We start from the raw sequence: 22,845 nt of genomic DNA, 5'->3' as shown, positions 1-22,845 counted from the left end.
TTCAGAGAAGAGACAATATGTGGCTCTCTGGACTCACTGAAACTTCCTTCTGAGAACTGAGAAAAAAGCTTATCTTCATCTTGGTAAGATTGATATCTTAGACAGTTTTACTATTAAACCTATCGTATTACGTCAGTGTTTGCTACAACAATGAGCAGGATTTTAATACTGCTGTTAAATCACTACTTTTGCACACAAAGAACCATGATTAATAGTGGAATCTGTTTGTATTAAAATCAAGCTGTATCAAACGTTGCATAGGTTTCTTTTTCCAAAGAAAAACAAGTTTCCAGTGTGCGTAAGTCAGAAGGTTTCCCCCAACTTCTCTGTGGCTTTGATGCCACAGGGCTCGAAGCTGAAGTTACATCACGGTCATTGTTCGAACTCCCGCTTGTTCTCACCACTGAATGAATAAGGTTTCCTAGTCATGTGAAAGAGGCACGAGTGTGCGTGGGAACCAGAAAATTAAAAAGCAAGAGGCAATGATGGGTCATTCATTTTTATTACACTATTAATTAGCTTGACCAGGTTTAATTTATCAGATTGCTTGCAAATACAGTGATACAACAGAGAACATTTTGCCAAATCAGGATGTCTGTCTGCGCCTGTGGAGCCGGTCTTTGGTTCGTTCAAAATGAAAATGAAGAACAGCTCGCTGAACGGCGATAGAACAGCCCTAGAACCTGTCACACAGCCAGTGTCTAACCTTTATTCTCTAATTGTGACTTGTGCTTAATGCCACTGCTCATCATTCAAGCCATGTGTCTCTTTATGTTTTTCCATGTCTAAAGGTTTTCTCACACAAGCTATTAAAATTACATTACAGGTGAAAAGCATGACCCTTGATCCAACTAATTATTACATATAAATAAAAAATACAGAATAATTACATCCAAAACACAGCATTGTAAAAGGCAATAATGCAGCAATTAAAATCTCATAACATTGTTTATATTTTGTTGGGAAGTTAGGGGACAGACCAACGAAGAAGTCTAGAGTCTGACAGAGGACGTACGTACAAATGTGATTTGCGTTAACTACGGTATACACCATTCTACGTCTGCTAAATGCTGGTAGGAAACCTTCAGTGGTTTGGGAAACACAGGCAAGCTTATTCTCATCTATGGTTTCAGTAGTATCATTACAAGATCGACTGACTTAAACTGTGAACATACAACATTATCATTCACTAACGTAGCTGTACAAATTATACAAGGGCTCTTTGCCTTCTCGTCACTTGTCAGAATGCAACCGCCACCTGCAATCAACCCGCCTCGCGAGAGGAACACAAGATTAATGCTGAGACCGGGAATTAAACAAAAACACAAGTTACAAGCAAATGATTGTACTCTGAATGGACAAATGTGACTTTTAAAGAAACCAAAATAAATGTAAGTTTAAAGTGACTTTGATGTGGATCAACTCTCCTACAGAGTCAAATGAATGCATGAATAAAACATTCCACGATGTGACCTTTGCAAACCAGGATGGTCTGACTGAATTCAGTGGCTAAAGGAAATCAACCTGACACACCAAGCACTTAAAATCCATTCACAAATCAGGGGCAACCCCTGTTCACTTACCTTTACAAGATACTCTGTTGATCATAAATATGAAAACTTATGAGTCATTCGGTGAAAAGCTGTTTATGAAGAGAGTAACCTAAACGGAGCATTCTTACGCTTCGTGTTGTTCAGACATTCAGAGATTTAGAGACATACAGTAAGTTTTACTACTATCATGCCTGAGTGGGGTGTGTTTAAGGACTTACTACACACACTGACACTACACATCACTACAGCTGTGGCCTCTTTACACTCTGGTGTTGGGTGCAGGTTTGTTCGGCTAAGCCTTAAATTCGCCCGTTCTAACACACACACACACACACACACACACACACACACACACACACACACACACACACACACACACACACACACACACACACACACACACACACACACACACACACAAACACACACACACACACACACACACACACACACACACACACACACACACACACACACACACACACACACCTGCCGAATGTGAAAAGTTGCAGGCCGCTACAGAAGGTGACACGATTAGCATCGTGTACGCAGCCTGTCTGTGGGATGTGCTGAACGCCACTACTCCTATCTATCAGGGTCTACTGGGGAAACGATGCGTTACTGAAAAGAAGATGGAGCCTCAACGTCTACCTTAAGTACATTCAGAAAGTTACTGTGTCGTTGTCTTGTGCTGGTTTTTACAACAGTCCGTTTTCAATCAGCCATGTATAGCACAATGTTCTCTTTTATGTATTATTCCATTACAGCAATGAAAATTAATCATAGAAATGTCTACATCTAGTCGTATGTTTTTCTCAACGTTATTTACAGTGTCCTTTTTGAACTGTGACATTTCAGACTGTTCAAAAGCAATGACGGGAACAACACAAAGACAGCAGCATCATACACCGAGTTGTCATGCTTTCCTTTAAAAGAACCGACTTCTGACTTCTATTCTGTTTTACAGTCTTACAAAAAGAAAAGTCAACTCTCTGTCTAAATGAGCTCTATGGAATATTTGGTATAATTTGCCAAATCATATTAGTTCAAAGGTCAGACACCAGCACACAGCTCTGTATGGACTAGTGTGGTCTACGGGAGTCATTTAAAATGAAAGCCTCAATGCCTCGCATACAAGTTAACCCTCACGCCTCCACATTCTCACTTAATGCTCACACGTCTCATCCAATGTTACAGCAGGCGGTGGAGGTAACAGTAGTTTGACAGTTAGCTCAGTAATTATCACTGAGTGGGTTTTAATTGAGTCAGGCTGTCACTCATTCATCTACACAGGTACATTATACCGAACTGTTGGAACAAAGACGCTACTTTACACTACTGAAAAATAAATACTATAAAGCCTTATGCACCGTTGGACCTTCAGCTTCTAGAGAGGAGCAATAGGTCAAGTCATGCCACTGGGGTGAGGCGAAGGTTTTCACGAAACGCTGTGGCGTCGCTAATGGAGGGAGCAACCGTCAGACTCTAACCCACAGGAGTATTAGATTACAGCAGGTGACGCGAGTTTGTATCGTAGCTCATTATTCACATTCTGGTAATGATGATGGGTCGCCGGTCATTTACACTGGGGTCGGGACATTCATTCACATAACCATGAATCCATCAGAGGAGGAGCAGCTGGGAGACCACTGTGGGAGGAGTGGGGGGACAGAACGAGTGGTCGGACAGGACGTATGAGCAGCACCGGTGCCTCAGTTCATCTGTTCAAAGAATTTGTAGGTGGGGTTTTCATAGCCGTGGTTTTGCATTTTGTTGAGCTGCCGTTCCTCTGGTGTCAGCATGGGGTCGACCTGCAGCGACACACACAGGGGTTTGGGTTACTGCGGCATCGCCACACGGTGAGAAACACAAGAGCAGTGGATGATGGAGGAGAAGAGAGCGCTGCCATATTTCACAGTTCGAAATAAGCTGCTTTTTCACAGCCTGAGGGGTTAGTCATTCGTCCACAAGCACGAGGTCGTTACTGTGAAGTGACATTTTAAAGGCCAAGAGCAAACGTGGCTAGCGTGACGTCGCACAGCTTACATGAATCCCTCCGGGGCCACATTTCCATGCTGTAAAATAAATTGGCTGCTTATGGTTACAGAACGTCTCCTTCAGTCTAAAGTAGGTGTACAGTTTATTTTTTTGTAGGTTTTGCTATAATAATGTGTGGAGGCACAGGTCTGTCTGTCGTACCTCCACGATGCCGTGGCTGATGGTGCCGTAGGGCTTCCTGCGCACCAGCAGCAGGCTAATCACCATCACCATGGCGATCGCCACGGCCACGACCAGCAGCCCCACCATGGCGCCGCGGTTGAACGTCTCCAAGGCGTCGGGTTGCTGCAGAGAATAAGGACGAGAAGAGCAAAATTGGCAATTTTGAATTAATGTGCGCTTCCCGGAGCGATCGGAGACGCATCTGGACCACGGCGGGGCGGAACTGTACGACGCCGACGCTTCGCTCCTACCAGTTCATCTCGCAGGATCTCAAACACAGGCTTGTTGACGACCTGCTTGAGGTCCACGGTGGTGTTGATCTGAGAGGAGAGCGAGGGTGAGTGAGAGACCGTGATTCATAACACATAGTGCGTCTACGCATGGTGATGACCTCACCTCATAGGTTGGACCTTTCTCAGACGTAGCATAATCATATCCATCATCTGCAGATGTGGGCGATAAACGGGTTCATATATTAACTACGCCTTGTTCTCAAGAGTGAAATACAATCAGAGTGAAAATTAGCTTACCTTTCTTATTGGGCTGTGGTTCTTTTGAGCCAAAGAGGAAGAGACATTGTTACTAACGAAGGCTAATTTAACATTTTACAGATGGTGCAGTCTGAATTATGAACGTGTGGTTGGTACCAATGCGGGGCGGGTAGGGCCGGTTCTGGAAGGCCCTCTCCTCCTCCTCCTCATCGTCCTTCTCCTCCTCGCTCTCAGCCGGCAGGAGCTCCTCGGTCGTGTGCGTCTCGGAGAAAGAGGTGGTCATGAGCTCGCTGATGTCTCCTCGCTCCGCCTTCACCAGCTCCTCTACAGGTGTCCAAAAAAAAAAAAAGTTACCCAAAGAAGTCGCTGCCGACATCTGGATGAACGATGTGCGACCGTAGCTCCGCTTACGAATATCGCTGTGCAGCTCCTCGGCCAAGATCGGATCCTTGTAGAGCAGAGCGAGACTCTGGTTCATCCTCTCCTCGATCACGTGGAGGTGAGTGTAGACCTGCAGCACACGGATTAGAGACTCATTCTGCCCAAGTTCTCATGGGAAAAGGAGGCTGCTTTGAGCCTTCTGTTAAAAAAAGGAATAACTGCTCCACCGTCAGTGTCTGAGGCGCGTCAGCACACAGCAGGGGGTGGTTGTAGCACGCTCAGCAGAAACGAGGCTGCGCCAACACGGCACAGGTGTCTGAGGGAAGCAAACGCCTCACACACTCTGACACGCACCTGGAACTTCATCTGCTCAGCCTTCTGGGGGTCAACGGCTACGATGTGCTGGTAATGCCTGAGCGTGTGCCTCCGGTCCTTCTGCTCCGCAGCCATGTAGCGCTTCAGCGCCTGCAGCACGCGGTCCGGCTGGAGGACAGAAGGGGGGGGGGGGGGGGGGGGGGTCGAGTCAGGCGGGGTGTGACAATGTACTGCACGCGCGCTTCTCCATCCACTTACATGCGGGGGCTCCGACTGGATGGCGGTCAGGTAGTTCTCCAGCGCCAGGCGCCGGTTGTTGTTGAGAATGGCCTCCACTCGGACGAGATGCGTCTCCACCAGCCTCTGCCTCTCTCCGGCCACCTGCTCCTCCAGCGTCTGCAGCACGGACTGGAAGTGCTGGCAGACCACACAGCGCCCCAGTCAGCGGCTGGAAATTCAGGCTCTTATGTCAGAACGGCACCTGAAGCGTCCGCTTACCTCATTCAGAGCCTGTCGCTCTGACTTGGGCAGATTCTTAGACTGGTTGTCTGCCTCGGCCCATTCCTTCATGATCTGAGGAGTGGAAAGACACAGCAATCACTTATGGTTGTAGGTGTCCCACCTACACTACTGTACAGCAGACGGCAGGTCTGACACAGCTGTGCGTGCTGCCATGTGTTGCCTACACCCGCAGCCACCAGACACTACTCATAACCAGACTCTCTCGCTCCAGACTCGCCCCCTGACCTCGCTCCATCCACGCATTGACCTGTTTATGCCTGTAAATAACCTGGGTTCATATTAAGCTGTGCCTTGAACCGCATCCTGCCCCTCAGAGCTACAGTAGGCTATTGGCTCTTACTTGGTTCCTGACACAGATAAGGAGATCAATATCACACCGTGCCACAGCTTCAAATGCTAACTCTGGTGTGCTTAATCCACAGAAATGATAGATGCAGAGCAGAGCGAGCTGCTTCTTCCTGTTCCACACTAAGATAAACCAACCAATCAACACAAAAAGTCTGCAGGAAGAAGTCTATGACAAAATGCTGTAATGAGGAATCTCAGTAATCAGTCCCTCACTGACTGATTAGTTGTTGTCCTATTAATAATCAATATATATTCATTATGAAGGAACATTAAACACATAACATGATGTACGTTTGTACATTTAATGTTGAAACTCTCATGTCCTCATGGCAGTGGTGAAAACATCACATTTGTGGTGCACGACACCACAGGCAAAACCCAATCAAATAGAAAATCTTGACGTTGTGCACTTATCTGTCTTGCGATGGTGCAGATAGACAGTACAACCACACCCACATTCATGCAAACACAGTCAGATGTGCATTCTGACAAATCAGCCGCTGCACAGCACATTGGTGCCTTATCGATGACTCATGCTGGTTAAGGAGCAAATACGTTGATACTATTCTAAAATGTGCCAGGTTCTGATGTAGAACTGGTGGAACGATAAGTTTAGACTCATGGGCCCAGGACCCGCGTGCTCAAACGCCGGGCGCGTCGTCACCTCGTTGATGCGCTTCATCCGACGCTCCTCCAGGTCAGTTTTGGCGCGCAGGAAGTTGGCGTGTTCGGTGTCGTCCACCGGCTTCTCGAAGTAGACGTCGACGCCGTCTGTCGGCCGCTGTGTCGTCACTGGGGGAAAACAGACGAAGAGCGGTGAGCTAAAAGGCCTGTGGAGCCACAGCTGGACGAACGGTGCAATTTGTTTTATTGGCTTTTTAGATTTTCGTTTGTGGGAAATAAAACAATTGTTGACCGAAGTGGTACGTGACAAAACCAAAAGCAGAACAGGGGGTTTAGCTCGTTTGTTCAGTGGTCACCTGCTCCATTTACTGTTCACACTAGCTCAGACCCTGCTCACGCCTGCTGTGGGTGTGGAGGTGTGACACACACACACACACACACACACACACACACACACACACACACACACACACACACACACACACACACACACACACACACACACACACACACACACACACACACACGGACACAGGGGGAGGCTAACGTTAAGAGAATGAGCTAAATAATAAATAGCCGGCTATCATGAACACATGAACAGACACTTTGTGTGGACGTGTGTGCGTCACATTAGTGCACGATGGAGCGACGCAGACACTCACAGCTGTCTCCCTTCATTAGAGGTGCTGAGGTGGTGGGTTTCTGGCTTTTCTCATAGTAGAAGGAGTCCAGATAGTCTGACGTCTGGTAGGGCCCCGAGTCGATGGGGTAGTCGTACTCCTCTGGATCCTTCGCGGCCGTCGCCTCTTCCTCCTCCTCTTCGTCCGCTTCTTCTTCGTCCGCTTCTTCCTCGTCCACTTCCTCCTCCTCCTCCTCCTCCTCCACCACTTCGTCGTCCTCCTCCTCCATATCGGCCTCGTCCGCGTCGGTCTCTGGGGTGGGACTTGGGGTGGGAGCTGACACTCTGGTTCTGGGAGGAAGGAAAACAAAAACACGGGGGAGTCATCGCTCTGCCATCTTTCAGCGCTCAACCCAGAATTCCCGCGGACGTCTTACACGGAAGCCATCTTGCCAGCGGTCTGGGATGTGAAGGCCTGAGCGGCAGCGGGGGCGTCTCTCTCCTCCGCCTCCTCTTTCCCGCTGGAGCTGCCTCGGCCCGGGCAGCACACGTACTCGACCCCGCGGAAGTGGTCGCCGCACGGCAGCAGCATGCCGTAGCTGTGCAGCTCCAGGCTCTCTGCAGTGCAGGCCTGCCGCGCAGGGAATCCAGCTTTCAATTCACATTTTTAGATCAAAAGCACCAAGGTGTGCGTATGACTAAACAGAAGTCTGCGTTTCCTGCCACCTTTCCTGCTCTATAAGGAACGGGTAGGCGTTCTGACAACGTGTGACATCGTCCACAACAGGCGCAGAAATGCCTCGTCTGCCTGTTATTACTGTCAGTGCACACGACTGCAAGAGGCTCTGAATCTGCAGCGGAAAGTTCGCTGTGTAAATGGAACGCCCGCTGTCTCAATGCGGCGCCGCCTCGCTCGAAGCGCGGCGCTCTCACCTCCTTGGCGATGTTGTGCCAGTAGACGTGACTCTGGCAGTCGTCCATCTGCTCCTTGTGCAGGAAACGGCAGCGGTCGGGCACCAGCAGGGCCTCGCTGACGTACTCGCCCCCTGCAGACGGAGGGCACGGGGGGGGGGGGGGGGGGGGGGGGGGGGGAGGGTGGGAGACCGGGCGACAAATGCGATGTACTGCTTTCAAACACCAGAATGTCATAAAACCCAGCAGTGACATGATACAGACAGCCTCAGCAGGAAGTGGGACTCTAACTCATTCATTCACCCGCTCGGCCTCTGTTTGTGTGCATCAAAGTGCACATCCACACAAATAGAGGCTATTACAAAGTCAGTGCTGGTGCTCCAGTAATTCTAATAAGGGATATTCTGAGGCGCTTAGATGAGGAGACTGATTCAACACTAATTCGGCCCTATTTCAAAATCAAAAATAAAATTAAATCAGTTTCACTCATTTTAATTAGACAGCTATAAACATATATAGTAGAGAGCGCACTTTATTTCCTTTATTGGATAAAGTCCAGTTGTTTCAGTCCGACAGCATTATTATTGACATATTACCTCTGTGCTCTCGTGTCCTGTCATTGCTCTTACCCAGACAGCGGTAGGGCAGGACTATGGGGGGGCGAGTCTGGCAGTGGCCCCAACCTTTCCTACACCAGGCAGGGATGGTGACGGTTCTCTCTGACTCCTCTATGTGAGAGATCGGAAGCGCTGGGTACATCTGGACACAGAGGGTCGTGCAGAAGACGACAGACGCACATGAACAGATGGATGGACAGAACAGAGGGATTATAGACAAGAGGAGCAGCGGATAGCGAGGAATCAGTGGGATTGGTTCGGTTTGGAGGGTTAGGATGAAATGTGTGTGTGGGGGGGGGGGGGGGGGGGGGGCGACCAAAAGGGAAAAGTCATGCAACATGTTCTCTGGCTACTTCGATTCAGCTGCAAAAGTCCTCACTTCAATGAACATTTCTGTTTTTCGAACACTTTCAATTTAAATTTGATTTTAAGGCCATTATTTTAAAAGCAAAACTCATAGAGGTGTAATATAAAAAGAAACTGCCCCAGAGTTTGAATGGATGCTAAAATTAAAAACGTGTCTTTGTGTGTAAGCCATCACAGCAGCAGGTTCGCGTCATGGTCCCTTCAGACTATGCAGCAGCTATCCCTGCTCTGGCCTCCAGATGGCGCTTGGGTTCCTTTACTTTTGCACTTCAAACACATTTTTTTTTTACTGAAGGAGGAGCATGTGGAGGGTGGATGTATCACTGAGCACCTCATAGTACATGTTATATCAAACGGATCATATAACAAGAGGAGGATTTTGGATGGTGGCTCAAATGAATATGAGTAATATTCCAACTGAGCACCATCTCTTCACTATATATATGTACATATATAGAGTTGATAGGAGAGGTGTTAGACAAAACCAAATTGGAGAGAAGTGTGTAAATATCTCCTACAGTAACTTGTTGACTTCATGCTAGGTTTTATCAGAGGTACTGATCCAGACTGGTGCTGATTAACGCCTGTGTGGTTTCCGCTGGCGGCTTCAGAACCGTACCTCTTGACAGTAGGACAGGATTTCACCGGGCTCTTTGAAGCAGCCTGTGCGGCCCTGAGGGTCCGGCTCCCACTGGCCCGTCTGTACGTTCATGTGTAGGAGCTGACGGCCACAGAACATGGCGATCTGCGGCTCCGCCACCTGGGGGCTCGGCCCGTTCACCTCGGCCATGGCCAGAGCCTGGAGGGCAGAGGGAAGAGGAGACGGTGAGTCGATGCAAACGCACTGACGGCCCATTTTGCGTTTGAAGCCGGGCAGACCACAGATCCTAAATGCACTCTATCCCACACTATCCAGCATCAGACCAAAAGTGTTACCCGGGACGGCGCGATGGAGAGTAAGCGAAAAATCGAAACTGAGAAGCGAGACGGTGGACGAGGGAGGGGGAAGCTAATGCACAAGAGGGCTGAGTGCACACGGCGAGATACGAGAGGCTATCGGCAAAACTAAAAGTCAGGAGAGGACTTCCTGTTGAGCAGAACCAACAGTAAGTGAGGAGCAGCGCCAATTAAAAGGCCGACTTATCAACCAGTGGCCTGTGCTCGGCCTGTTTATTTACACTCATGACGAAAAGATGAAGAGGATGGTGTTTTTCTACAGTATTTAAAAGACTGCTCCCTCTCTCCCTCCCTCCCCCCTCCCCTCCCTTCATCCTATTATTGATCACGGGGTGCGCTGCCTCTGCCTGGGGGAGGGCCCAGGGGATGCCACGCACAGGAACAAACAGCATCCGGGGCCGGGAGTCAGGTGTTAATACAAGCTCATTGACCGATCGGCCGCTTCACTACATTAACGCGGAGACAGAGCGAAAGAGCACAGCGGGGCGGCCGGCAACACAAGACAAGGAGTTCGCTCTCGCCAATCGTGAGAACGTGCACAAGTCAAAGAGGAAAAAAACAGCAGAGGTCTGAGTCATCACAGATCCAGCAGAACATTCACAGTCAGGAGCGCGTAGCGGTGGAAGAGACACGCCTCGCTCTGGAGCCGCCGTAGAGCCGCCGTCGTTTGATGTGCGCCGACAGACGGACAGATGGACCCGCTGGTGACAGACAACGCGGGCGACGCCGAGCCAATTAGAAGGAAGTTGGCCGAAGGGAAGAGACGGAGGAGAAGAAAGTACGGGAGAGTGACGCCTGATCAAAGGGAAGCCCTGCTTCGGCCGACGGGAGCGCGAGCGTTTGAAGTCCTAATTAACATTCACGCGGAAGGAAATAAATATATAAATGCACAATAAATATAAAGGCCCTCAGCAGTTTCTGCATCATAATTGAACTAATGGAGGTTGGAGTTTCGGCGTGTCTTAGCAGTATTCTTACAAATCACTGGCCTGTTTTTCATTACTGTGACCCTGTCCTGAAGCACGCGGGACGTTTTTAGATCTATCGATGCATTTTTCATAAATCCACAGGCCTCTTTTCATCTGTTCGCTTAGCAGATGCTCACGGAGCACATCCACCCGCCGCACTTGAATGTTAAATGTCTGTCTCTGATTGCGAAACGTTTTCAAGTGTTTCGTTCTCGTCGTCACCTCCAGTGCGACACCTCCGCTTCAAGTCTGTGCAGGTTAACCATTACTCACTAGTTATAGCAAATGAACAACAGGCTTCACCTTCGGGGAACTGTTTATAGTGTAACGTTTTTCATTTCTAGCTTTGCCAGCGTGTTGGCTATTGACGGTACTGAATTGAATCCTTGAGGAGTGTGCTCTGGGATAACAAACACTGCTGAATCTGCTGAAATGCCCGGTGTGTGTGCTTCGCTGGTGTCTAACCAGACATATCTGTGTGACCCAGGGAAGGTCAGTGCTACAACGAAAAAAAATCTGAACAGAAAAACAACTTCCGGATATTTGAGAAGATAACCTGGCAGCTCCCCCTGCCCCGGCGCTCGCATTGTGCCCGCTCTCCACTACTGCTCTTGCAGAAAATCAATGCTGAGCGACTGCAACTGTATCGCCGCGTTCCCCCCCAATCAATAACAGTCCATCATGAGCTCCGGGCCCTGACCTCCAGCCTGTCAAGCCCGCAGACGCGCCTGATCGGACCCCTGATTAGATCTCCCTCCTGTGATAACCTCTAGGAAGAAATATTGTTTTAAGATGCGCATTATGTTGGTCTGTTGCTCGGCGGCAGCAGAGAAACTCCAGCTAGTTCTTGTCTCTGTGTGGACTATGAGCAGGTCTTTTCCACAGACAGCTGATGCCACGCAGACGCCTATTCATGACCAGTGAAATTTGTTGTACTTGACTATTCTGCATTTCTTTGTTGAGCTTGTTTTCATTGTGTAAATTGTAGCTCATAGAATAATAAAGATTGTGGGAAACAAGATGAGACATCTGATGATACCTGAATCTGTGAATGAATCAAATATCGCTTATATTGCATTATTTATTTATTCCACCCTTAGAGGTTTTATTCAGCATTAATGAATGGCCCGAGAGCCAAGAAGCCTTTCATTTTCGAACATGATCACATGAAGTTCATGGACTCATGTTTCAAACAGAGAGAGTTGCATGCTATGCTGATATGCCGCTCTCCACACCAAGCACACAGCATCAAACATGGCTGCAGACACAAGAAGAAAACATGTTTTCAGTGTTTCAATTATTCATATAATATTCACAAATGTTCTGAGCGTGAGACCTTCTCTCCTCACCCTGCTTTAGTCCTTAGAAGAGCTGTATTCACTAATACAGATTAAACAGACGGAGACAATAGTCATCTGTTATGAAGGATTAGACTTTCATTCACTGCTAAAAATAGCCTGTGCTACACTGAATGAATCACATTTTTGTGCCTTGATTAAGCTGTTTTGTCCACGTTTTATACTTACAAATCACAGCTGCACTTCCCTTTGGGGCTGGCGAGCACGCAATCAAAGATGCTCAGTGTCTTTGTGCTTTATGCAATTTCCATTTTAATGTAACCGTACTGCTAAGAACGTCGTGGTGCGTTCATGGCCGTTTCTCTGCGAGAACCCCGCCCAGTCTCCATTAGGAAGTGAGGCGCACTGATCCAGTTGGCGTCGCACTAACACGCGATAATGATGCTTCTTCTCCAGTAAACGGCTGAGGATGTGCACGTGGCTGCGTGAGGAAAACGCGGCACCGCGCTGCCGTGGAGCGTGCCAACATGGCGGCGGTGCGGGGCTCAGGGGCCGGCGAGGCTGGTGGTTCAGCCATCCCGGGCCCCACATATCACGCTAGTGCTGATGAAGCCGAAGCAGCAGACGGCCCAGAAGCCTGACAGCGCCCTGCTGCGGAGAGCGCTGCATCATTAATAACGAGCCGGTGATATAAGCCCGGACACATCCATTGACTTTCTGCCTTTTCGCCGGGTTCTGCCTCTGTGAGCTCCCTTGATATTCGTTTTTCTTTTTCCTCCGTGTTGCTGTTAAGTTTGCGGCCTCCACAGTAGGAATCAGAAGGAACTGGCATCATCTCACGGAGAAAGAGGCACACGCTGTGTACTGGAGCACACGACGTGGAGCAGCTCGTGCTGACATAATAACAGTTAATTATATTTTCACAGATATCCCTCTACTCTGGGAAATAATGCTGCCGAGTTACAGTGGATCTCCATCTCTGGCGCCCTCATCTTATCTTAAAAATATGAGTCGTTTTGGCAGCCGGGGCTGAGTTGGGCCAGGGTGGAACATTTACATGCTCCTCCAGCATGTTCCGCCCTGTTCTAATTAAATTTTCAGCACCTGTTCCACCCTTGTGTTGCAGGATGACTTCATCCTGTGTAATGATGCAATCTCTTGGCCCCGGCAGCCAGGCGAAAGCGCAGAAAGCCGGTGGGAGGAACCCACCCATCATTTGTGGCGCTTTACAAGTTGCTGGCAGACTGCGCAGCACGGCGGCTCCAAGTAGCAGTGGAGTCTGTCATACGGGGCCTCTGATTTGCTTGTGCACAAGTCAGACTCATCATGCTTTGCCCTTCCCTGTTCCACAGTGTAAATCTGTGCTGCCTTTGTTTTTGTGCATGTACATGCATCTTGACCACACATCATTTTTCTTTATAACTCACATTAGCTCCTGGTGTTATTGTTATTAAATGGACGTCCGTTGAGCTAAAGTGATAAACTCCTCGTTAATGTAACACAGGAGGTCACGGCGCATTTATTCAGGTGGAGGCTGGTGGATGCGGCGCGTCTACAGCAGGTCTTTGTGCTCCGCTGCAGCCCAGATGGCTGAATAGTGGGTGTCTTCCTGCTCTCGCCGGCCCCTCCCTCGCAGCCCCGCCCCCCCTTTCTTCCCCTCCAGCCCGAGCTTCATCCACCCTAGCCTCCCCATTCTGGTTCGTTCACACAATGCCCGGTGCTAAATGGCCAGATAGATTTGGGAGCATTCATCATTGTAATCCTGTTGCTCAATTATTCATAGGCTCCATCAGCCTTCTTCCTGGTGTGGCATGTAGTTATTAGACAGCGGCAACATTAGCCTGCCAGACTCTCATCGCACAGAGGGGACAAAGGACGATAAAGCAGGTTAGCTGTGCACACTAATACTCCTTATTATACATCTGACTAATGGCTAATTGAAGCCATTCATTTTCTTCTCAGAGGAGAGTGATGGCCAGAGTATAAATTATTCCACTGTTTCATCCACTCTACCTTCCCGCTGTAAACCGCATACAGCATCACTGTAAAGCTGCTCACCGGTTATTTCACAGTCCATTGAAATTCATCACAGCCCGTCATTACAACAGAAACGTACACGCGCCACAGTCTCCCTCTAAGTCAGCCTTCATCAGTCCAGATTACAGCGGCCCAGGCTCCAGCTGGGCACACTGGGAGCAGATGGCCCTATAATCACCAGGGTTCATCAGGGTCTCCAGCAGCAGCCAAACGCAGCTCCAAATATTTGATTTAATTTCAAGTATAGCTTAAAATAGAGGACACGTCAGATGGCAGCGCCGCAAGAGGCTTCGTGGGTCCTGGAGGCTCGTGGTGCCAGCCGTGTCATGACTGCTGGTACAGCATCGGAGGTGCAGTCCCACTCTGCATGTTCTCCTACACTTCCAACCAGCGCTCTGCTGCAGGAGGAGACGATGACTGGCTTCCCTCAGCTGTAAAGGTCACCGTCTCATCCTGGAATCCCATGACCTTAAAAAAGGAACAAATTCCCCTGAACTATTAGCAGCGTGGGACTCAGGGAGGAGCTCCCTTCAGGAATAGTCATTTTTCCTGATTAACTGCATCGCTGTTGAAGCTGCATTTCCCACAACCCTTTATTTCATCACTCTGCCCTTTAGCAGTGTCCATGGAAAATAATTGCAAAACTCTCCGGTACAATCAGTAGCACTACACAGGAAACTCCCACAGATATAAGATTTCAGGCTGCTGTTCCCAGCTCTGTGAAAAAGTGGTATTGAGCAATATTGGGAACGTGACAAGTGATTGTGATACTTGTGCGGCGCTGAGTAGGCCGAGCGTCTACGCACGCCCGCCTCTCTGTTCCACCTACATTTCAACAAATGCTTCGTCTGAGTCACGCATCATAATGACGCCGCGCACAACGAGGCGAAGCCATAGCTGGTCATTATTGGCATCCTCTCAATGCCACCACCTCCAGCAAACACGTAGGAAACAGACTTCCTAATAATGTCTCATAAGTTCAGACAAAAAAACCCAGAATGCCTGCGGGATTCAGCTTCTTCACAAGGTCGGCCTGATGATTTCATCTTCTGTTAGCATTGTTGATGAATCGCCGCTGTTGCATAACACTGCTGAACCTCCTTCACAGTTAAGCAACACAACGCGGGGATGCCAACGCGTTAATGCCAAACGCGGTGAGCCTGCAGATGTGATTCCAGGCTGAAGAGCTACCTCAGGGGATTGAAGGAATCAACAGCTTAGCGGAGATTTGGGCACTGCAGGTCCATCTAAAACACCCCAACGTCAACACAATTGCCAGGGATTTCGTGCAGACAGATTGAGATTGACACAATGCAAACAAGCTCATCAAATTGGAATTTATACGGTAGGCGCATTCAAAAGGTCTGAGTCACATCTTGGACTCCCAGGTTCACGTTTCTATTTCCAGCTGCTTGTTGTGCATTGTCACAGCTAAATTGCATTAAACACTGAAGCTTGAATTCAGCAGGTTAAATTAAATAACAGGTATGAACGTCGTCCCCAGACACTGCCCAGTAAATGGAAACTATCTACAGATAATAGCTTCAGCTTAGACTTCAGACAGGCTCTGGGCAAATTTGTGCAGTGGAAAAAGGACTTAAAGCAACTGCAAAATACCCTTGAGTGTGTTTAAGTAGATTAAGCGACTCTCCAAACCTAAATGAGTTCAAGTTTAGGTTAAACAACATAATAACTAATCTGTTAAGAAACGACTACTTCCAAGTCTCTCACAGAAGTATCAGCAGCATCAATAAGATCTGATGCTTCGCATTTCCTCCTTATCTCACGCTCTGGGCCTTTGTTGCCCGCCGTGCGCTGAAGCCTTTCTTCCTGGGTATTCCCCTCTGGATCTGCATGTCATCTCTGCCCTCATTTCTGCTTCTGCTTTTCCTGTCACTTTGTCGTATTTCACATACGGTGGCTGTTCATGTGTGCAGGCACATGAAGGAATATGACGCTTCCAGAGTTTTCTTGACGGCACCTCGAAGATAAGCAAACCACTGGAAACACAGATGAATCGATGTTGTCCCAACTAATTGTACACGTACGGTAAAGCAGCGTAGCCAAGAAACAAGTGGAGACGTTTAGCATCGGATGAAGAAGTGAAGGATGAGGCGGTGAGGAAAGAGAATACAGATTAAGAATTCCCCATCATTTCCTTCAGCCTCTTATTTATGCACATACACCACACTGTGTCAGCTCCCCTGGGAGCCTGTCTGGCAGATGCATGTTATGGAAATGTAACATATATATTGTGTGAAGCTCAGAGGAGGATGGTGGTGTGTGTGTTTATTAGTGACTCCAGCTCTACACCACATGCAGTATTTCCATTAAACGTGTGAGTAAGTTTCACAATATGCTTGTGGCGTCACCACAGTGGCAACAAACTGCTCTTTAAATCCCAGGGAGAGGTCAGAGAACAGACCGTGGGTGATAAACGAGCGCAGCACGGCCCCATCTGACTGCAGAGCCACGCTGATAGGACAACCTTGCTCCTCTCAGGCCGCGCGTCGCCCTGCTGGAATATCTGGCCCGCTGTTTATGATAATGAGGTGCTCTGTTAATGAACGGCGGGATAAACAGCTAAGGCTGGGTCCAGTGGGACCAGCTTGCCACTCGCACGCAGCAAAGCGACCCAGGGGTCTGCTCTGGACAAAGGTGATGGAGAGGCGCGTATCGTAGCGTAACGCACCCCTCGGCTTCCGCTCGCTCGCCGTTCTCCTCGTCTGCCTCGCTCGCTCCCATCAAGCCGGTAAACACACATTTTTTTTTAGCCCTCTCCTCTACGTTCTTCCTATCAGCATCACTTGGCCACGGAGGGTGGTTGTCATGGTAACACCGCCCACAGGAGCCGGCTACCTTCCCTGTTACCGTAGCAACTGTCTCCCTACAGAATTTCAAACATGTCACTCAGTCGCATTCCTGCTTGTTATCAGTGTGTCTCGCTCTCCTCCGCGCTCACATGAAAGCGTCCCCATATGTTTGCTTGGGCTTTGTATCCGCTGCAGGTTGCTGGCGGCTCAGTGGTTGGTTTGCTTCTCTCATCACTGCTTGTTGGTTGTTTAAACACGTCTTAAGATTAACTACCTCCTACAGGTAGATGAAGATGAAGAGCTAAAAACTTGTCTGAGAGTTACAATTAAAACTTTCATGTGTCTCTTTTCACACTGTAAACAAATTTCAACAGGCCCTGTCATGAAAATAGTACATGAATGATAATGATCCAGAGACAACATGGTACGACTACATAAATAGAGGTAATCCCACTCTCTGGCTGCACGTCTTTCAGCTCGGCGAATCACGAGCTGACCTCACGATTTGTCACATCTCTGATTCCTTTGCTTCCAGGGCACAGCTTGGATGTTACCACACAAATGATTGGATTTCCATCCTTCTTCGCCAACTGTCCATCCTTCACACTTCAACCTGAAATTAACCTATGCAGCAAGTTTACATTTATAGAAACTACTCTACTGACAAACATATTGACATGTGAGATCACGTCAGGTTGACACGACCTGACACGACCGGACTGAGCAGTCTGCCAGTCTGTGCTGCAGAATCACTCAGCAGATTAAATATTAGTGTTATCTCATTTCCTCAGGCCATAAAGTCTCCACAGACTGTCCAAATGAAGGGAAATGCTTTAATCACCGAGACAATCTGTAAGAAAAGACCCCGTGCTGGCTCCTGGAAATGCCATTTGGGCTTATTACTTTTGCTACATTATTTTTTTATAGGACACATTGAGACCCAAAGTGAACAATTTGTCTGTTTTGCTAGAATAAGTACTGATGGTTAATGCACTGAGTTTAGCCTTGAGGAGGACGCTGACCCAGAAGTGAAGAAGAAGGTACTTTGTGTTTATCTCCATCACAGGTCCAATCTCACTGATGATTAACACCTGAGTCACTTTATTATTCATATCTGTCAGAACCAGATAACCAGTTCTTCATATCATTTGTTTATATACTGTAGCGGCAGAGTCCGTCTTTATATTATATAATTACCAACAATGCTTCAGTGAGATGCATTGAGAACAACGAACCAGCAAAGAAAGACAAGCAAGATATTCTGAAATCCTTCAAGATGAAGAAAAAAGACAGCACAAGCAGAATAAATAATAAAACCAAGGGTGAGTTTGAAACATAAATTATTAAAGAGCAACTAAAATACACACGAAAAGAAGAAAGATGTCACTGGCCATGGAGAACTGCTGAGGCAGACGGAGGAGAAGTGTCTGGGTAGAGGAGGGGTGAGCAGGGCCTTTGGGAGGTGGCGGGGGAGGAGGGGGGAGGCTGGAGGAGGCAGAGATGGGGGTGGGGGGGGGTTACTGCTTTATGTGCTGTGCAGAACGAGGCGGGTGGGGAATAAAGAGCAGGTAGCATGAAGACGGAGGCCTGACGCTGGAGCCGTGAGAGGCTGCGGGTCCAGACCTCCACATGGCTTTCAATTATTGACGCCGCCTCTGCAGCGTCTTCAGAGAGCGGTGCCAGTGAGCGTGTACAGTGATCTGCGCGCGCGTGCGCGCGATCCAGCCGTGCGCGTCTGAGTGATGTCTACTTTTACACGCCGCCGCTTCAGTTTTGATGGATTTGGATTCGCGCCTGAGAAACGAGCTCGTTGTTCCTCCGGCGGAGCTGCGAGCTTCGTGTCGGCACCAAAACAACCCGATCAAAGGTCCGTCTTCCCCCGTAACGGCCTCCAATGTTCCGCCGCAGAATATTAAAACTGGCCCGAACGCTCTCGGTGGACCCGACAACCCCGCGCTCGCTCCAACCCGGCAGCCAGAGCCGTTAAGGAAATTAGATTTGCCTTCACACAACCCGGTGCTCGCCGGCCGGGGGGCTTTTGGTGCCTCGGTCCTGCCCTCCTCTCATTTCAAGGCCACCTGTGAATACACATGCACGACAGAGATGGATCTCTCTGCCTTCCCGGCTAAGTAGCGGCAGGGCAGGGCTCCTCCATTAGCATGCACTCCACCCTGCAACCCACATAACGTTCTACATGCTCTACATCAATAACACTCTTCCTTCACCCTCACGCTCGATGTTCTTCAAATCATCCGCTGCTGTGCCGGGGCAGTCCCTCTCTCTCTCCCTCTCTCTCTCTCTCTCCCTCTCCCCCTCTCTCTCTCTCTCTCTCTCTCTCCCTCTCTCTCAATCTCTTCCACTGCGCTGTCTCTTTCCATTCCGAACATTGAGGACAAGTGTTATCAACACAGTGCAGATGTTTTTGAGGGGGGCTCCCCCGGACCCGCCCACTGGGTGCAGCGGGACGAAACATCCCGCTCCCGGCCCGGCAGTAAACTGTTCCGCAGAACTCCAGCCCGTTCCAGGCTTATTGTAGCGGTCACGCGGGGCTCCTGTAAAATCTGCCGGCCGGGACTCTGCGGAGAAGCCAAACGAGCGGAACCGCGTCGGGCTCGTCCCTCTAGGTCACACTGGACATGTGCACACATGTAATCTAGGAAGTGGAGAGCTACAGAAATTAACTCATCGAGTGCGTTACATCAGGCTACAGGGATTTACAAACATTATTAGATTCTGAACTGGCAGCGACTCGCTCCAACTGAGAGCCATCATTTGAACTATTTCAGACAAAATTGAATTATTCTGAGCAGGATTTGGCAGACTTTCCCTGAACCTATCAGGAGAATACTGTGCAAATATGCAATTATTATCAATTTATTTCCTGCAGGAAAGCTGGTTCCCTCCTTCATTTCCAGCCCAGGCTCCTTCCTCAACGAGCAGCCACAATGGACCCCCCCCCCCCCCCCCCCCCCCCGTCTGATAACACTACACACTGTACACGAATGGCCCAGAGAGTACGGTAATGTCGCTCAATGGCCTGTCATTTCTGCTAACGGCTAAATTGCTTGGACACATTTGCAGAGCTCATTTTCTCTGGTACAGCCTGGCTTTCGTTTTGCAGTGACTGTGCAGGATTTAATCCAGGTCCTGTCTGCGTGCTGCACGTTGCAAAGCCGAGAAGGGAAGCCTGACAGAGAGAAGAGGTGGAACAATGTGCGTTTTATGCCCTCTAGCACATAGATATTGTAGTTAATAGCAAGCACCCGGGAATCCATTAGTGGAACCCGATTATCTCTTGGCTCTGAAATTAATTAAGTGTAGGGCAAAATGTGTGTGCGTGTGTGTGTGCGTGCGTGTGTGTGTGTGTGTGCGTGTGAGAGAGAGAGAGATCTGGTTGTCCTTATCTTTTTTCCTTCAGCTTTTTTCTAAACAAATCCTCTCGTGTTACTGCATTGAAAAGCAGATGGAGGTGGGAGGTGCATCAGTCTGCGTGGCTGTATTCCAGCACAATGCCTGCAGTCGCTATTGGCAGGGCCACGGGGGGGGCGGGGGGTGGGGGGGTTGGAGCGTGCGCTGTAGACGCAGCAACTAAGTGACTCATTATTTTTATGTCATCCTCGGCGACGTGCTTCCTGTTCTGTAGTTTCCCTCCCTGTGCTCTCCCTCCTTCCACCTCCAGCAGGTCAGTTCCTGGCTCTGCCACCATTGTTCTGCTGCGGCCACTGCTTCACACTGCAGTCATTTAACCTGATGAGCTCAGACGTGCTTTAGTCCCTAGATACACTCAACAACGTCTGGGTGGCTGTATTTCTGGATTGTTTTAATCAAACGTGAGCCCGCACAAACTGTGTGGCTTTGAGGTTGGTTCATAAAGACTCACAACGTCAGTTTAACTTTGCACGTGACCATAATTTACAGGCTAATGCAAGAACACATAATCATTGCAAAGCATTGATTCAATGAAGGATCAGGAATTGTTGAATTTCCTGGATTTCCATAAACAGTTCCCAAACTATTTTCCAATAATTGGACTGAACAGGTGAGAGTCGTCAGAGCTGAGCGACCTGTGGAGCCATTATTGTGATACATTCACGTACAATTATGCTTTTTTAATATGTCAACACACTATATAGTCCAACATATGAGGATCTGTTATAGGACATAATCACAAACGTTGCCTACTTCACATCTCAGCCAGATGAACGTTGAATGACTTAAAGGAGAGCTGCGTTAGACACGTTTATTAGCACTAATGCGCCTGTGTAATCCAGCCAGCCAACCCTCTCACACTGTAATCTTCAGTCAAAACCTTCATGGGCAGGTCCCCTTGTACGCAGCTAAAGCCTGCTCCTCGGCACAGCATTAAATCCCACTAAGGCTCTTAGAAAAGTGAAATTATTTCAGAATAAGAAAAGAGGCTTTATGAACGCACGGGCCCACTGTGGAAGATGGCTAATAAATAAACATCTCCCCAATCCTCTTAGAAGCACGGGCAGACGCCGACTCGCAGTCCTCCACGTTGGACCTCGGGCTCGTTTGCTCTTCATTTCCAGGTGGAAAAACGCGTTTGACCCGAGCCGCCGTTCCAACTGGGACATCATGACTCATCCCACCCCCCTCTCCCTCCCACCTCCCCCACCGCCGCCGTGGATTCTCTCACAGATCAAACGCCACTCGAAGCCAAACGCTCACGTCCCGACCTGATTTAAGACCTCAGGTTTGATACGTAGACTTATTGAGGAAGAACAGCAGAGTGTATCGAACTGTGGGCCTGTGGGTCGTGATGGGGGAGGAGGAGGAAGCTGGGCAGCTGATCTGGAGCAGAGGCTTTCACTATCTTCCATGTCTTAGAACAGGTTCTCATATGTTGGACTACAAATACTCATTAGTCAAGCACTCTTTGTTTACATGCACTCTGAAAACCCTGCTAAATAAACCCACCATCCATGCGCCACACTGAGTTCTGATTCTCTCTGCTATTAAACGGAGTCAGATTACCGATTCCGTCTTTTTTGCACATTACAACACACAGCAGCAGGTGAATACGCGTGACTCCATGCGGCTCCGGAGATGCGGGACTCCTAAAGGTCGCATCGGAGCTGATTTGCTCCTTGGACGGATGCAAAAGGCTGCGATTGGATTCCCATCCTTGCCCAGAGCCAAGGGCCCGTAACATTCCTCGTGTGAGACGCAGGCCCAGGCTTGACGCAGCCGCTCACATATACTGTACACCACACATTTATGAAGTGTGTTACATTCATGGGTCGCTTTCAAAGCCTCCTCGATCACTGCGCCTTAGCGGATGTCGTGTGCCATTAGTCGGGATGGCCGGTGCTCAAGGATGCATTTACTAATTAAACCTGCCCTAGATACGGATGCGTGTCAGCAATATAGAGATGGGAACAACGTCGACATGAACAAAAACACCCAAAATCGCAGATATTGAGCAAACCAAAAAAATGCCATGCGCCATCGTTACAAAAGAATCAGGCCGACTGGATCTTACCTCGACGTTTCCCCTCACGCAGTAGGACAATACAGCCATCAGCATAGTTACTGCGGTATGTCCCATTTTCTCGCCTTCTTCTGCCTATATTTATGACGAAGTTGCTCCAATAAAACTGACTGACTCCAGCATAAGCTGTCTGGTTACATCAGCTGAAGTGATGGACACTGCGTTGGTCGGCGCCTTCCTGCGATATCTCCTGCGTCTGCGTCCTGTTCGCTCTTGCCAGCGGCTTCTCCAATGGCAGCCGGAGCTTTTATGTGGATGAAGTCTGACAGAACCAAGCCCTATTTCTGCG

General features: G+C 48.8%; 1 protein-coding gene and 1 long non-coding RNA gene across 2 annotated transcripts; one reads left to right on the top strand and one right to left on the bottom strand.

The window, feature by feature from the left end:
* Window positions 1-485: 485 nt before the first annotated feature.
* On the bottom strand, window positions 486-22,824 carry aplp1 (amyloid beta (A4) precursor-like protein 1). The gene is made up of 17 exons (XM_029129867.3): window positions 22,548-22,824; window positions 9,588-9,767; window positions 8,615-8,744; window positions 8,007-8,119; window positions 7,511-7,704; window positions 7,117-7,424; window positions 6,495-6,622; window positions 5,459-5,533; window positions 5,219-5,377; window positions 5,000-5,128; window positions 4,676-4,775; window positions 4,421-4,588; window positions 4,304-4,324; window positions 4,170-4,216; window positions 4,025-4,093; window positions 3,753-3,896; window positions 486-3,364 (listed from the first exon to the last, which is right to left on the bottom strand). The coding sequence occupies exons 1-17, from the start codon at window positions 22,611-22,613 to the stop codon at window positions 3,266-3,268; spliced, it is 2,130 nt and encodes a 709-aa protein (XP_028985700.1). The 5' UTR covers window positions 22,614-22,824; the 3' UTR covers window positions 486-3,265.
* Window positions 9,666-11,914, top strand: LOC121201748 (uncharacterized). Its single transcript, XR_005896849.2, has 2 exons — window positions 9,666-9,793; window positions 9,885-11,914. It is a non-coding gene; the product is annotated as an uncharacterized LOC121201748 (long non-coding RNA).
* Window positions 22,825-22,845: the final 21 nt, after the last annotated feature.

Source organism: Betta splendens, chromosome 16, assembly GCF_900634795.4.
Source record: "Betta splendens chromosome 16, fBetSpl5.4, whole genome shotgun sequence".
Classification (NCBI taxonomy): Eukaryota; Metazoa; Chordata; class Actinopteri; order Anabantiformes; family Osphronemidae; genus Betta; species Betta splendens.
This window is presented reverse-complemented; position numbering and strand designations above follow the sequence as displayed.